The sequence below is a fragment of the Bombus vancouverensis genome, chromosome 17 (genome assembly GCF_051014615.1).
Source record: "Bombus vancouverensis nearcticus chromosome 17, iyBomVanc1_principal, whole genome shotgun sequence".
Lineage (NCBI taxonomy): Eukaryota > Metazoa > Arthropoda > Insecta > Hymenoptera > Apidae > Bombus > Bombus vancouverensis.
Window position 1 is genome coordinate 3,574,233 of NC_134927.1, and position 18,340 is coordinate 3,592,572.

General features: G+C 34.1%; 1 protein-coding gene across 1 annotated transcript in view; it reads right to left on the reverse strand.

Annotated features, from left to right (window-relative positions):
• Nucleotides 1–11,446: 11,446 nt before the first annotated feature.
• Nucleotides 11,447–18,340, reverse strand: part of LOC117161966 (dynein beta chain, ciliary-like) — a 112,821-nt gene continuing 105,927 nt past the window's right edge. Inside the window, 5 exon segments of the mRNA XM_076626170.1 lie at nucleotides 11,447–11,741; nucleotides 12,644–12,792; nucleotides 13,615–13,788; nucleotides 16,067–16,069; nucleotides 16,072–16,208. Coding sequence (XP_076482285.1) covers nucleotides 11,447–11,741; nucleotides 12,644–12,792; nucleotides 13,615–13,788; nucleotides 16,067–16,069; nucleotides 16,072–16,208 — 758 coding nt within the window.

Below are 18,340 nucleotides of genomic sequence, written 5' to 3' on the forward strand. Positions count from 1 at the left end.
TAAGAAAAGATAATAATCGTGAAACACCCGTTTGAAAATTTTTCTGAAAATAGAGAAGCTAATGCGGTAGATGTTCGTTTATCCAAATTGGTTAGAGGACAAGATATTGCGAATAGCCGATAATCGAATTCGGATAATAAAAATCTACTTGCTACCTCTACCAACTACTGCTGAGTTTCAATAATAGAAATCGACGTTCAGATATCTGAGGTTGATTAATAATTTCGACATAAATTGTGTTAAATTACATATCAGCTTAAAGAAAATACACGGACATGTACGATTCTGAATACGCGTTCGTATAACTGAAAATGTGCTCAAATGTAGTTCGGATAATAAAGTTTCAGTTACCAGTTCGCATAACCAACCGTAAACAAAATCTGATTCGTATAAACGGGATTCGGATAAACGAACTTCTATCGTGTGTAATAGTAATGGTGCAATTCGCTTAAAATATAAAATTATAGTTCTTAGAAACATTATATAACTATTACAGAATAATCTCCTCGCGGAACTGTGTTGATAAAAAAAAAAATTATGTATTCATTACCAGTGTATATAAATATCAATGGGAAATAAAGGTCTACAGCACATTTCGATCAAAATTATGTTAACAATACAGTATGATTTTGCAGTCTCTATAAATCATTTTAGTACACACAGAATGCAGATATTGCAGTAAAAAGGCAATGTAATTTTGAAAGCAAGAAACGTGTTAGGTGTTTGAAATTTGCGGAAAAGGGAACTATAATACATCTAATTAAAATAGTTGTAGTTAAGTAGTTTTGAATTACTCCACCTCATTGTAAGAAATACTTAAATAAAATGTATCACTACGCCCTCTAGCTGTTCTGTTAAAGTTTTCAATGGAATAAGCGTCTAAGGTACAGGAAAATGTCATCATAACATTAAAGAGCAGCTAACCTACAAACCGATTTATCTCGGGATGTGTTAAATGCGAGTTAGACCCTTATTACCTTTGGTATTCGATTAATTGAATTTTGATTACCTGATGTAGTATAATAATTAAGAGGTACGTTGGCAATATTATAGGTATCCGGAAGGGATGCGAGCTTTTCAGCAATGATTACACTTTTCCCTGATCCCGCCGCACCTATCAGCATTACCGGCACACGTTGTTGTATGAAAACATCCAGGAAAAAGTGTATGCGCGCAGTTTCTCCAGTTGACACCAAAGTGGACTATGAAATGAAATCGTTTATGAGAATTTGAAAGGTTTGACGGAAAGTTTACAAAATATGCACACTCGGTCACAAAAAGATTCGGACTTTGTACAGTCTATTTCTATTCTCTATACGTTTTCAATAAATATACAGTAACCAATAAAAATATATTACATTATATTACACTACATTATATAGGTAACAGTAGAAAAACATTTTCGCACTTTTTCACGATATTTGGCCTACAACTGTAATAAATTTAAAGACTTTCGCATCTTTCGATTCAGCATGTATATATCTGTTTTATGTCTTCAAAGTGTGTTGTTTAAATCTTCACTATAAGCTCAGGTAAAAATTGTAAACAAATTAACATTTATTTTTTTCTTTCCGATTCCAACCAATTGTAATTTTTTGAAAACATTTTTTACACGTCATATAGTAAACTATACCTCCTAACTTCTAAAAAAAAAAACGAAGTTGTTTGGCCTAACCTAAAAAAAGGTTATTCTGTTTTAAAGAGTATCCGAACATACATAGATATATTAATGCCGGTCACTATTTTACTCGGGGCCCTGTTACCAGTAGATAAAACAGGCACGTACCCAAAGAAGAGGAGCTCGGACAGAAATATTTGTTATTAATGCATGAAATAAATAAATTCACTGTCTGAATATATTAACTATAAAACAGCATTGAACCAACTACCCATATGTGAGACTGAAAAGATAGTTGTTCGAGGAGAAACAGCTATATTATTTAATAAACCGAATAAATTTGAACTTGTTTCGTTAATATGTATATGGAAAAATTTTCTAGATCGAACAAATGTTAAATGTTCTTAGCAAATTATTGAAATATCATCATATGATAACATAAATAATTTTATTAAAAATATATATAATAATTTCAGAGGGTAATAATTTCAAAAGGATTTCGAAAATGAAGCTGAAAATATTATTTCAATTAAATACAAAAGAATACCGAGTTACACAAAAATATTTTTCGATGATAACAATGGAAACAACGTACGATTACAAAGAAGTGAAGCATTTAAAGTGAACATATTTTTAACCGTTTGTGATAGAATAGTCACTGATATCTGTAGAAGAGGTGATATATAACGATGTGGACAAAAAGTTCACATTTATGTACCTACATATAATTGTATCAAAGAAGCATTCATGTATTGTAAAACTTATATTGAGGAAATTTATAGTAAAGATGTAAATGTTAATGAACTGAAAGTGGAAATGTAGCAGTTTAATATATTAATTGAGACTAAAAATGTAGTCATTGTTTGTGAAAAATCGAATTTTATGATCGAAAACAAAATTATGCACAGAGTTCCTAATGTCAGAATAACTTAAACTTATTTTTAACATTACTGAACTATTTTTCAACATTAGATAACTGAAACTGGTAAAAGATTATTTACGTAGTACCTTTTCGGAATAAAAGTTAACGCAATGGCAATGCTGTACACAGAAATGGATATTCTCAAATTCTTTGCTATGAGGATATTATTAATAAGATTTCAGATGTCATAATAAATCAACACAACTATAGAAATTGTGATTTTTTCTTAACAAATATTACTCTCACCCTTCTTTATATAAGAAGGCCCCACTTTCATTCGTATAGCTCGGACCTGAAAAGCTCTAGATGCGGTCCTGATTTTACTCATTTTTTTCTAGGAAAAAATTCCATTGCGTAAATTTTTATAATCGCTTAAATAATTACATGACTCTTATAACACTGGTCAATTTAAAAGCATTTGAACAAATTTAAAAACACTCGTTTTTCACAATGTATCTATTTAAACATTGGTGATCATATGGATACTCGGCCTAATGTTAGTAATTTAATTTTCTGTCACTAATTGACGTATTGAAATTCTGAGTTTTCTATGCTGAAACATAGACGAAAGCATGCCCCGAGTGAAATCAAAAAACCAACATGGTATCACCTTAAAAGAAGGATTTACATATATATGTTTATGGGTATTCACAGCATTTATGTAACTATGTATATAGCTATATGCGCCACACATGCGCATAACTCTTCCTTAAGTTGTCATCATGTTTATTTGTACGCTTAACTAGAGTTAGTTAGTTAGAAGTTTAACTAGAGTTCGAGTCATGCTTTTCTCCAGCGAGTGCGCAGATCTGTTTATACCGTGCTCGGAAGTGTTCGTCCGATTCTCACTAATTACTTTACATATTGGTAATGAAGTTTTTTTTTGTAATAAATGCTCGTTATCGTTAATATCAGTTCATGCCAATCATGCTAGTTATCGATAGAAATGATACTATGTGCTTCCCTTCGTGAGAAATGTGAAAATGTGTCGATCGTGATCAGGCGACTGAAATCTGCTACTTTTCGTAACGCACAACATTATTATGACGATATTATACCTAGACACTTACAATATTAAATGAACGCAAACAAATGTTGGTATTTGGTAACTTATAACGAGACAAGGTTACAATAGGTACATTTCGTCGAAACAAAAATATTCGTGTTGTACTATTATTCACTTAAATGTTCGTGGTATACTTAACCTTTTGTGGTCCTTTTTCTTTCAAATTTAACTCAATTGAATTAAATTTTTAGTGATGTCCGAGTCTATACATATTTTCGCAATAGTTTTCACAATTTTCTTAAGATGCCCCTCGACATGATATGATATTTACGGATTAACCTTTGTATACATCTATTACTGAAAACATTTGTGTACAATATACATATATTATATTACATATATTTGGGTATATTTAATAACATAGAAAATATTTCACTGTTTGTTTTCATAGCAAACCAACTGTACGAATACTTCTATCTCACACTGTGTATTGTATTATTACAAAAATATTTATTAGCTAGAACTTTTTGTAGTCATTATATATATAGTTATCTTATTTATAAAGAATTCATTCGTTTACAGTGTATCTACAGGGTGTAAATAAAAAAGTGGGCGCTGCTTACAAGATCGATTGTTGATACAAAGAGAACAATAGAAAAAGTTGATGTAAAAAAATTTTGTTTCTTCTTTTTCAGGTTATAAGTCATATGATTTACACTAATTTTTTACCTAACCTTTTACCTTTTTACACTAAATTTAACCATTTTATATTATTTTCCTACTATTGGCAAGAATGTATCAGATGTGTCGAACTTTCTTTATTGGCTTAATCACGCTGTCATTCTCTCCAAATCTTTCACTCTCAAGGTTCAAAACAAATAACATTCGATACAGATGGAAGTCAACCACTACATCCTTTGTCTCTAAGTGAGAAACGTAAAGTGTGAGTGAGATAGAGAAAATACTCTCTTTGTGTTTAAAATCAATCTTGTAAGTAGCGCTCCCTTTTCTTTATTTTCATTTTGCATGCTATTGTTGGGCGATTAGCTCTTTCTCAGTCATAAATAAATAAGCGTCGATATGTATTAATTTTCTAAAAGATAGTTTAAAGCATGCGAGTGAGTAAATCTCACTTGGCTAAGGGAGCAGTGTAAGCGGCGATTGCAGGATATTCTATATACTACCCACGTGATCGAGCACAAGGAAAATTTGTTTTCCTAGTATTAGTACAGACTAGTATAGAGATATCGTTATTATTATAGATATCGAAGTCAGTCGTTATAAATAACAATTACTTGTTAAAAATTGGTCTAGTTTATCAGATATCGAGTAAAATATTTTTAAAAAATTGTGATTTTCTGAATTGCAAAAGAAACAGTAAAAGCCACTTTTCCCAACCTTTTTTTATGTAAGCTTAAAATAAAATTTAAAAAAACGCATTTTGTACATTTATGTCATACGCATGCCGAAAATTTGATTCAGAAACAAGCGAGAGGTATCGGAAGTTAGATTTATTACAGGTATAGGTAGAAGGTTGTGAAAACAGTGCAAACTACGATTTTCACCATTTTAATTGTTTGTTGCTTAAAGTAACGTTAGCACATTTCGATGAAATCTTCAGCATGTATGTTATTGTTACAAATATACAAAACATACTTTTTAAGTTTAAGTTTTTAAGGTTATGAAAAGCGACTTTGACTATTTTCTTTGCGATTTCGAATCAACTGAAAGCTTTTCAAAACTTTTAACGTGTTATGTAGCAAACTAATCCATCTAACTTTTCGAGAAAAACCAAGTCGTTTGGTTCAATTTTAAAAAAGTTATTGTTATAAAGGTTAGACGAATACGAGTGTGAGTACATTGTTGAAAAACAAAAGGCGCTTTGTTTGCCAGAACATAACCTGTCGCTATACATTAGGTTGTCCCAAAAGCTTCTTTTGTTTTATAAAGAAATAACAGATGCACAATATTTTTGGTTTTACATTATTTTATCAGATTATGTATGATCCATTTCGTTCCAGTGGAACGCATCTTGTGGTATGTAAATACAAATGTTGGGCATTCATTATTTCCTTATAAAACGGAAGAAACTTTTGGGACAACCTAATATATATGTTGTACCTTCATCATAGAGTACACGGTAGTAACAGGGCTTGAATCAAATTCTGTACAGGGTGGTTGGTAACTGGTGGTACAAGCGGAAAGGGCGTGATTCTACGCGGGAAAAGAAGTCGAAAGTATAGAATAAAAATTTTTCGTTTGTGGCTTTGTTTTCGAGAAAATCGACTTTGAATTTTCGCTCGATACGCGTGCGGTACGTTATAACGGATCTCACTGTAGATCGTTGTCTCGATGGAAAAATAAAAAAAAAATAAAAAAAATTTTTATTCTATATTTTCGACTTCTTTTTTCGCATAGAATCACCCCCATTCCGCTTGTACAACCAGTTACGATAATGAAGCCAAAAGCAAGGAAGCGGACCCCGCCATAAACGCAACAAAAAAAGCCACGTAATGAAAAATTATAACACAAAAGACGACCAAGGACACCAACAGAAGTGTAATACTGACAGTACAAAAGACTCAATCCTCTGCCATACCTAATAAACAGGAACAAAAACACATATGGTAGCCGAGAAAGCATACACCAAGAAGAAGCCTTAAAAATAGACGATATACAGTTCACTAAAGTGTGGCGTTTCTCGACGAGAAAATCAAGGGAGAACAACATATTGCTCCCAATCTACATAGTACAAGTATCCCCCAATAGCAATATTGGAAACCTATTAAAAATAAATCGACTCAATTACTTTCAAGTATCATGGGAAAAAATAAGAAAAAACGACATTACTCAATGCCACAAATGCCAACGAATAGGTCACACAGCGCAAAGCTGCAACCTAAATTACCGCTGTGTAAAATGCACTGAACCGCATGGCCTAGGCGAGTGCAAAATAAAAAAAGAAGACGTAGTAACCAAAGGCAAAATATTCTGCGTTAACTGGAAAAATTACAGTCACCCCACGTCATACGAGGGGTGCCCAAACTAGTAGAGCTGCGTAAAAAGCTCAACCAAAAGATAAACAATGCGAAAAAACCAAAAGTCGAACGCATCGCCCAAATAAGCCGTAAAATAGTAAAACAGGGAAGAACACAAAAATATTCCCCTCCCCCACCTATACTTGTTAATGTCATCGATATACAAACAATGGTAAAGTCCATTGAGATAGATATCAACAAAGAAGACTACAAACTTAAAATAAGCAACAACCAAGTCAAAATTCTGCCGACCAACCCAGAATCTTACAGGAAACTAACCAAGCTACTAAAAACAGTTAACGCAAACTTTCACACGTATCAACTAAAACAAGAAAGACCTTTTCGAGTGGTACTACGCAACATCCACCACTCAGCAAACTTAGATGAATTAAAATTCGAACTTTTAAAACACGGCCACGAAGTAATCAACGTTAGTAACATAAAGCATAGAATCTCGAAAGACCCCTTATCCTTATTTTTTATTGACATAAAACGAAATACCTGCGCTTAATGTGCAGGTACACACCCCACAGACCAGTGCATTAAACCACCGGAAACCCCAGCGAAGTGTATCCACTGTCAAGGTGACCATCCTGCTAACTGCAAAGGCTGCTCAGCCTACAAAGCCCTATATATAAGTAAGTATCCTAATCTCTGAGCCAAAGAGACAACCACAGACCGGCTCGGGCAACCGAGGTGAACAGACGTGTGTAAGCAATCGTGCGCTCCAGTGAAGTGATTCAGAGAAGTGTTACGAATAGTGATAGTGAGGGGAAGTCAAACAATGCAGCAGCAGATACCAACAATCAAGATTACAACCAAAGGAGAAGAGTATTATATAAACGGGTCAGTAGATTTACCAGGCTTAGAGCAACAGCAACAAAATAATAACAATCAAAACGATATGGCTACAGAAGAAATGGAAGAGCAGTGGAGACAGGAGAAATATGTTACCAGGACGAAAACTGGAAGCTAGCAAAAACCATTCCAGGCACAAGTGCCGCAGGAAATCTAGATACAGAAAAGCAGCAATGGCTGCAAGAATTACCATTAAGAAACTCCTTCAGCTCGCTAACGGAAGAAATAGACGATGACCCAACAAGCAAAACGAGAACTCAATCAATACACATTACAAAACCACCACCAATATTTGTCGAGGCGCAAATAATAGACCCGCTTATTGATCGACTAAACAATATAGTTGGGAAGGATAATTACACAATAAACCAAACAAAATTAGAACAGGTAAAAATTCAAACAAACACTCCAGAAAATTATAGGAAAGTGATAAAAGAATTAAGGGGAAAAATGCTATATACCACACGTACCAGCTCAAAACGGAAAGGAGCTACAAAGTAGTTATGAGAGGACTGCACCCAAAAACTAACACAAAAAAACTAATTGACGAATTAGCAAAAATTGGCCACCAAACAAGAACAATAAACAATATGACAAGGTACGATACGAAGCAACCATTACCATTATTCTTAATAGAACTTGAACCCAGAACCAATAACAAGGAAATTTATGAAATCAAAAAAATTCTAAACACAATAGTAACAGTGGAACCACCACGCTACAAAAAAGATATACCACAATGCATGCGGTGCCAACAATACGGTCATACAAAAAATTATTGTAACAGAAGCCCGGCATGTGTTAAGTGTGCAAAAAATCACTTATCAATACACTGCCCATACACAGGAAAAATAGAAGAAGTTAGATGTTATAATAGTAACGGAAACCACCCAGCCAGCTATAAAGGATGTGAAATCAGGAAACAACTACAACGTAAACTGTTTCCACCACTTCGCAATAAATCAGTCGATAACTACCAACAACGACAAAGTACCACGGATGACGAGGCAACATTGAAAGCACAAAATGAAATAAAAGCTATAAACAGAAACACAGGCCCCCAAGGAAACCGAAGCTAAGCGCAAGCAACCCAAAACATTAGACAAGCAACGCCCATAAACAATCAGAGTCAAAGCAACAACACCGGAGACGCTACAGAAATCAAAGAAATGCTCAAACAATCCATTAAAAGTACGGAGATATTAGGAAAAATGGTACGTGAGCTAAACACAATACTAAGGCAACAAGTACAACAAACAACAGTCATGTTACAACTACTCGCAAACTTGCTAAGTAAAAAATAGAGATGGACATGTTGAAAATAGCAACCTGGAACTCCAATGACTTGCAACTGCCAGCGCAAGAAATTAAAACATTTTTGTATAAAAATAATATTGATATACTACTTGTCTCAGAAACACATTTCACTCTAAAAGCTTTCATGAAAATACCATACTACACCATATAGGACACCAAAAACCCCTCAGGTAAAGCACACGGAGGAACTGCAGTAATAATAAAAAATGATATCAAGCATCACCTACATAGTCAAACAAATCAAGAACACTTACAAGCAAACACTATCACAATACAAACCAATCACAATTGCTTCCAGATATCAGAGTTATGCCCGCGAAGGAGCAGAAAGGGAGAGAAAGAAAAACTCTCACCCTTGTAAGATAAGACGATGGAGAAGGATGGCAGTCAAGCGACCTAGAGCCGCTCCATCGACGTTCCAACGGACCACGACTAGAAGGAGCGATAGCGCTAGGGGTAATGGCCCCCCTAACGCCAATTCAATAGTCAGTAAGTATTAGGACTGGCTCGAACAAGAGGACGCGGGAAGGGGGTGCAACAGATGTTAATTCATAAAAGGTTTCTAGAGCACTCCTGTCATACGCGTAGGATTTTTAGGAGTTTTAGTCAGAGTTTAGTAGGAGTTTTAGTCGGTAGGAGTCCGACACTACTCTGCTGTCATGCGATTATTGCAACAGCGGAGTGTCCATGAGGATTTCTCCACGTACAAAAAGGAAAAAAGATGGCAAACAAATGAAGAAGTGGAAAATGCCAGCAACACAACTGATAAACGCTGCACCATACTCAGCACAACAGCGCAAGAAGTTACAAACTTAATTAAGGCAACAAAGACAAGTAAAGCCCCAGGATTTGACTTGATCAATGGAAAAATTTTAAAAGACCTTCCCCCAAAGGCAATAAAACTAACAACGATAATATTCAACGCAATTCTAAGAATACAGTACTTTCCTGCACTATGGAAAATAGCACAGATCGTAATGTTACCCAAATCAAACAAAAACCCACATCTAACTGCATCCTACAGGCCAATATCATTACTACCTGCGTTTTCCAAATTACTAGAAAAAATAATATATAACCGCCTAAAACCAACAATAGAAAAAGAAAAATTAATAACGGTCCATCAATCTGGATTCAGGAATAAACAGTCCACAATAGAACAAATGCACAGACTCGTCAATGAAATCTTACAGGCGCTGGGAACAAAACAATATTGCACGGCACTCTTTATGGACATCGAAACAGCATTTGACAAAGTTAACCATGAAAAACTTCTTCAAACATTCAAAAAGCAATTTCCAGAACAAATCTACATACTACTCAAATCTTACTCAAACAATAGAACCTTTGTAGTAAAAATAAATGATGCATATTCTGAAATTAAGGATATCAAGACAGGAGTACCACAAGGAAGCGTCCTAGGACCAATACTAACACACTATATACGGCAGACATACCAACAACTGTGAACAGCCAACCTGCTTGCTAATCACCTATCTAACGTATTTAAACCTCGCTCCACCAAAACTGCCGCGAAAGTAACAAATGTCCTCTCCTATTGAACCCCTTCACTTCTGCAGAGATTATAGAATCAATCAGTCGCCTGAATCCCAAGAAAGCAGCGGGGCATGACCAAATATGTAATAAAGCAATCAAGGAACTTCCCACAAAAGGGATTGCACTCATCATATCAATTTTTAACGCAATTCTTCGCCTCGAACACTATTCTAAGTCCTGGAAAATCTCACCGATTACTCTCATCCCTAAGATCGGTAAACCAATACTCGAAACTAGCTCCTATCGCCCAATTAGTCTTCTACCTACTTTGTCAAAACTATTCGAGAAGATGGTAAAGAATCTACTCCTTCCACTCCTAGAGGATTTGAAAACACTGCCAGATCTACAATTCGGTTTTCGGAAGCAGCATTCGACAAAACTTAATTAAAATAGACACATCTTAAAGCTAACAATACACCACTTCGCGCAAGCTGCAAAGATAAAAGAAAATAGTTTAATCTCCGGTTGCTTATTTCTAAACGATTCATATTACAAATATGCACTGACAACAGGTTACATCCCCCCGAAGCGTTTTTATACCTAGACGAAAGAAACTACCTCCAAGACCAAAATAGTATCTCAATAATCTACCATATAAAAAGAAAAATAGGAATTAAAACAATACTCTACGAGGAAAACTTAAATGGACAGACTATAGACACTATGTGAAAATACAACATGGCCCTTCCCCAAAAAGACACAGAAGGCAATCACAGAAAAAACATAAAAAAATATTGGTTTAGACCGAAACCATAATAAAGAATAACAAGAGAAAGAACCACAAAACGGCAACGCTCTAATCTCCCTCTGTGTAAAATAGTGTAAATATTGTAAACATTGCAAATATTGTAAATAATTCTACAGGACACCCATCCCTTCCCCTCTCCGCCCGCCCTCTCCCGCCCCTCCCCAAAATCTCAAAGCCCCACCAAAACTCGTAAGTTGTAAAGAAATTTAAAATAGAGAAATAAACTGTAATCGTGCGTAGAGAAGCGTTGTACTTCTTCTTTCATATGAATATTGTCTTACATAAAGTATACTGTGTGTGAAAAATGAATACCAACACTCTTTGTCAATTTCGAAAATCTTTATTTTAATTGCATATTTAGTCCATAATTTAATTTATAAAATTAGATTTGTAATAGAATTGCCACTCCACCAAGAATCCACTTACTAGCTCTCTCCTTAGTTCTTAAATTGAACGTCCACACATAAGTAGGACCTCGCGATCGTGTTTTATACACAGGACATTCATACATATTCTTTAAATCTTGTTTGTCCTGTGTAATCGCCCTAATATACATTATTGGTAATAATGGAAACAATTCTTTAAATCGAGAGTCCATGATACATCCTGTTTGAACGTCCCATCGTGCACCTTCCATGTACAATCCGTTTATATAAGCGCCTTCTCTTGGTGCTGATCTGTAAAGTTTTAGTGAAAAATCTATTATTATTACTCTGGAATAAAATTTATACAAATTGTAACTGAATTTTGTTAACGATGAAAACTAGTCAGTTTATTTAAATAAATGTACTTGAAATAAAATATTAAAAATATTTAAAAATACAGTTAAGATATCTTTATTTATTAATACTTTAAAATATTTGTATATACACATGTATACACACACACATATATATATATAAGAAGATAATCGCAAATTCAGTAGCTAGAAACAATATTTGTACATCATTGTACTTATTAGAGCATTTATGTAGCTACTAATTAATTAGATTCATATATATTAAATCTAATGCCATTATTTATCGTCTCCCTTATGGGGGTACATGACTTCTAGTTCAGACAATAATTCGTTGCTCGTTTTCGCTGCTATAAACTCCACTCTCGCTTTCGTTTAACCTTACAAATCCTCACAAGTTTACATCGCGTTCTCAAAAAATCATATCAACTTAATAATAAAATGAAATTAATAAATAACAAAAAGTGATATACAATACTATAAATGAATCAACGCTCTAAGCCTGTGTGCGTGTGTACGCGCGCGTGCCTCTTCATTCTCCCCGCTCATCCGCAGTGATCTTTGTGTCATTTAATAGTATTATATACTATATAATATAATATAATAATATATATAATAGTACTTTCATACGACTACCAAAAATTGATTCTACGAAAATAAATCGTGGATTTCGCCATAAAAAGGTTCATTAAAAAATAAGGATGTGTATGTACAAATACTTTTTTTCACCATTGTACATGCGCGATAAGTATACTATACCCGACATTAACATCATACAGTAAGGAAAAACAAAAATAAAGGATATGTTTGAAGGAATGACGGAGTAATGTTTTTAATAATTACGTGATTTCTTCTTTGGTTTTTCGCAGTACTTCGCAATATAAACACATTTTGTCCAATGGCCATTCATTTTTGCGCGCGGTTTGTTGCATAATTGCAGTTAGAAATGATTGAGGATTGAAAAAACCACCTAGCCATACCGACGATGGTAACTACATAATGATTCGTTATGTCATTAGAATAGATTGATTGCTGAGTAGAATAAGATTGCAATAAAGTTGAATAATAATGTTGTAAGAGTTTTTAGATTTCAATGTTAATTGGCAAAAAAGGAAAATTCTGCGTTTGGTACACGTAAACAATATGAATGACCCGTTAATATCGTCTGAAATAAGATTCGTTAATATCTGGTTTGTCATCTTCTCGAATATATAATAGTTCAAGCAAAAGATTGTTTCCCAAGTTCAGCTAAAGGGCACAAAGTACAGGATATTAAAGGCGAGTATGCGAAGAAATAAAGCTGCTTGAAAACGTCAAATTTTATACTTTCCATTTTTTCTTAATGAAAGTTATTGTAATAGATTGGAGCGATGTTCTCAATTAATATGAATTTACACAAACTCAATCCAGCTATTCTGGATTCAGTTCAGGCAGATTCATATTCTATTTACTACGAATTATCTGCAGATTAATAATCTGAAGATGAAAACACTTTGATTCATATCAGTTCGCACCTAAACTTATTTTAGTTGAATAGATTTAAGCACTCTTTTACAGCTTTTTCCTACCGAAAAGTTATTAAAATTTCACTTTTTATGGGTAGCAACAATCGTGTGCGTCGAACGAAGCTTTATTCCGTCGCTCATTCAATTTTCCTATGTTTATTTTACCAGTTTGAGTTGAATTCCAGGCATCAAAATTTGCCACGGATTCAATTGTCAGTTTCGCAAACTGAAACATTTCGATATTAATAGGGCATTGTTTTATACAATAAAAAAAGTTACAATAATAGTAAGAAATAAGTAAATGTTTACGTTAAAATCAGCAGTCCAATTAGATAATTCATTTATTCGATACAACATATCCGTGAACCAACTGTTTAATCCTAATTCTGAAGGGTAAGCTCTTTTTGTCCAAGACGGCGGGACAGCATCCATCATTATATAATTTTGCAGATCTTCCATCTCAGCATTAATAGTTAATTCTCCCTATCAAAAAAAAAATCACTAATTAATTGTCTGGCGTTGTGTTACAAAGCAGCATTTAAAGTTTGAAAATTCAAAAGATTATGAAACTTCCTTCATCTATCATCAATAAATTTGAGAAGTTATAATTTTTTTCTATAAGCAGTTACCTTCAATATAAACACTTTCGAATTTAATGTCACATTTCAATAGTTTTAAGTTGATCATGTTCTAATTGATTTAATGATGATGGAAGAAGTACGGCAATATGTTCCAAGAGTTGTAACAGTAATCTGAGTCGCATAGGAGAATGTCGCTTTGTCATTGCACTCATCATATGGTATAATTCGACAATGATTTCTTTCTTTCTGATATAATTAAAGATATTTTATATAACATACAATTGGGAAATTAGGCTCCAGAAACACATATAAGAAACATTCGGTAATTACACAAAAGTCGAAACTCAAGTGTTACAATTATAGGGAGGTAGAGACTGTTCTAAAAACTGAGATCTTAGATATGCCCAACGTAGAAGAGGATAACGCGAGTGAAAGAAAAAAAGCGACTGAGAGTCGAAGCATTCGGCAAACATTAAACCTAACCTCAACCTTATCCCAAGCTTAGACCTTTAACTCAAAGATTAAATTTTCTATTTTTGATTTGTGACCAATGAAACTTACCAATATGCATATTTGCTTACTGTGTAAATAATAATTAAATACGTGTTAATAAGTAAATATAATCCAAATTATTTGTTTGGTTTCATTTTTATCAGAAAGATCTCACAAATACGTTAGTAAAAGAATGATTCAGAAAGAGTAAAAGATAAAACAGTTTTACTTTTGATTTAGTATCTAGATAAATTGTCTGAGTGATATTCGATTTCCGGTACGTCAGGCGTCCCGCAGCAGGAACGACGACTGTGCAATTATGCATGGGATCCTTTTGTGCAATTATCGAATGTTTCCGTTTGTTATTTCTAAATGAAATGCACATACATTACCAGCTAAATATTGGAAACCACTTTCTCAATTGTATCTGTATTAAATATTTCACCAATATCGTTATTAATTTGAAATTAACGTTACAGTTATTAATAGTAATATATTTTGATAGATTTTTAACGGAGAGTTTTCTAAGGTAACAGAATTCTGGCTCTTTTTTTAATTCTCGTGTTTTGTAAAACACGCAATAATTACAATTTTTTGACTGGTAAACATATATACAGTGTGTCCGCTTTATCGTGAGCCGCTGAAATATCTCGAAAAACACGAATGTCACGAGATGTCTCAGAAAAAATCGCGTAACATGAAGGGGAACATATTATACGCTATTGTGTTTGACATTGCGGTGACCTTGAAACCTGATCTTGAACGTGACATTATAATTTTTAAACATAGAGATCTATCTTTTATTACTCCTATACGATAAACAATATTTATGTATATAAAAATAATATAAAAATGCAGCGTTCCTACATATATCACAATAAACAGTATAACCAAAGGTAATGAACAAACAGTATTGAGCATACAGTATGTATAACGATAGGGACGAGAAGTAGGAATGGAAGATAACCGGAGAGGTGGCTTCCCAAGAATTCGGTACTTGCATACTATTCAGTGATTATGTAAATTAATTTAGGAAAGAAAGATTTGTGACACGTATTTTTTTTCTACAATGATTAATAATAAAACAGTTACAAGGAATTAAAAATTAGTAAGACCGAGCGTTTCCGACCACGTACCGAATGTACTCAAAGAACGCGTGACTTCAAAAATCTAGAACATATTAGTAAAGTTTTAATTTAATTATCTTAATTAATAGGTAAGTATATGGAACGAAAATGTGAACTAAAGAGTTCCTAATAACCTAAACTTTTGTTGTCAGTAATCTTCTTAATTATAGAAAAAGATTCAACTAATAATAATAATTTATTAAAATTCGCGCTTACTCTACAGATCTATATAATGCGTGCACTAAAGGTAGGGGCAGAGAGAAATTTCCTCTCTGGTAGAGGTTAAAGACAGACAGTGCGAGACAGAATAGGTAAAGTTATTTCTTAGTATATTTCCTATTACGAGCAAGCAATTCTAGAAATTTGTGGGAGATAAATCCGGGCAAAGTTTTGGTTATAGTTCATCGATTCACGATTACTATTCTTAATCACTTCAACTCCAAATACATAAACTTTGATTCGAATTAGCGATCTCACAACATTGACTTGTATCCCTTAGTTATTATCTAATAGTGTGATATGATATTATGTCAGTTTCATTAGGTCGTTTTGAAATGTTATATATATTTACCAATTTCTGCATTGGGATGAAGTCCATACAGAACAGGACTTTCAGCAGGTAGGTAGTTATCGACGTACTGATGATATGCATCGTAATCACTATTTGGTGGTACCAAAAAATCTGGTGCAAGGTATAGTTCACCTACACAAAAAGTGTAAATTCATTTCTTTGTTAACTGTTTCTGTAAAAATTGTTGTAATGCCTTCTAATTCCATCTCGTCGTAAATTGTCGAAGCTATTGATGGTGTCGAAAAATATTTCAAACAAAAGTTCAACAATTTCGAGGAATATATAATTTGATATAATTTTTTCACGAATGGATAACTGAAGGATTTCTGAATGTTAATAATACATTTTTATGTGGAATTATATATTTTGTATTTTATTATTTGGCATTAATCGGTGCAGTCCTGAAAAGGCAAAAGAAATAATAGAATAAAATTCACACTCTGAAATGGCTGTTTTAGAGATAATTTGATTTTGATGTGTATTGCAAAGCGATATAATATCAACAATTTCGAAGATATTTGTGAACCGTATATTAATACTTTATGAAATTGTACAAGTGTACAAATTACGAAAACGAAGATACAATGTTATAATAATTTAAAAAACGTATTTCATATGTACTTGTGCTAATTCAAGAATAATAAAAGAATTCTTATCATTAATCTTTTCATTAGAGTTTATAAACTTCTATAAAGTGAAAGATTTACTTTTCAAATAAAAAATAAATTGAAATTGTATTATTACTTTGAAAAATCGGTTATGTTATAATAATCATCCAAAGTGATGTGTAGCGGCATTCGACAACAAAGAACTTTCCAACGGTTTCGTCGGTACATAGTATACCATTGTTGACAGACTGTTTACGAGAGACCGTCAAAATGTAAGCAATCGATATCCCTACGGTCCTTTCGCCAAATACTCGACAGAAGGCGTACGTGACCACGGTCAGTACAGTAGTGGGGATATTGTGAGGTGACAAAAAGAAACGAAATGGATTGAGAGGTGAGTGGTGACCAAGAAGCGTGATTGAACAGTCGAAATCGAGAAACGCGAGTAAATTATCTTTCGCTCAAGTCGCGAGTCGAGACTTGTAACAAAGCCGTTAAGTGAGAATAAATATACTGTTAAACAAAAGTATTTCTTTGGCACTCCACACGTACTACCAACACCTCAGATATATACAAAATAAGAAAAGAAAACGATTAGTAATCATTAAATAGTAAAGAATTATATGCATCTCTAAAGCAACTACATTGATATAAAGCATATCGACTTCTAGTTTGGACGCGGGCGAAGGTAACACGTGGGTAGTGAGCGCGGTGAAAAAGTGTAAAGTGAAGGGGAAAAGGAGGAGGAAGACAAAGGGGAAAGAAGAAGAGAAAGAAAAGGGTGAAAGCACGAAGAGGGGATATAAAAAAAAAGCATAAAAGAAAAAGTGTCAATAAGACAGGAGAAAGTGTGAAACACAAAGCTAGGAAAGAAGAGGTTAGGTTGACGAAAGTACAAAATTAATTAGCCAGGAAAAAGATGGCGACAAGAGGCAGACCGAGGATAACGAACCAGGTGAGAGAGAAGGAAGAACGCAGAAACACGCCTGAAAGATACAGCGTGACAGAGAAGGAGGCAGTAATGAGAGTGGGCGGCAAAGAAGCATAGGACGTGAGGATGGAGAAAATACAAGGGGGGTTAGAGGTGTTGGTAGAGCTAGTAGAGGAGATGAGGAGGGAGAAGAAGGAAGAGAGAGAAAGATGGGAAAAGGATCGAAAAGAGGAGAGGGAAAGGTGGAAGAAGGAGTGGGAAGGAGAGAGACGATGAGAGAGTGAGAGATGGAGGAGTGAGAGGGAGACGGAAAGAAAAAGATGGGACAGTGAGTGGGAAAGATGGAAAGGAGAGATGAAAGAATTGGTGGGCAGAATCATGAGGTTTGAGGAGGAGCAGGGCAGGATAGAAAGGGAGAGAAGAAAGAGCAATATCGTAATAAAGGGCGCGGAATGGGGGAAGGAAAGCGATAACGGGACAGTGTCAGAATTCATAAAGGAAAATATGAGAGTAGAGGTAGAGGTAGAGAGGACATAGAAGGTAAGGGTGGGAGAAAAGAACACAATAATAATCCCAACGTTGAAATCGTGGGAGGAGAAGACGAGGGTAATGAGAGAGAAAAGTAAATTGGGGAAGGGGATATACATAGATAACGACCTAACGATATAAAGCATATTTCGTTTCAATATTGAAAAGTTTTGATTATTGTAAGAAGTGACCAATAA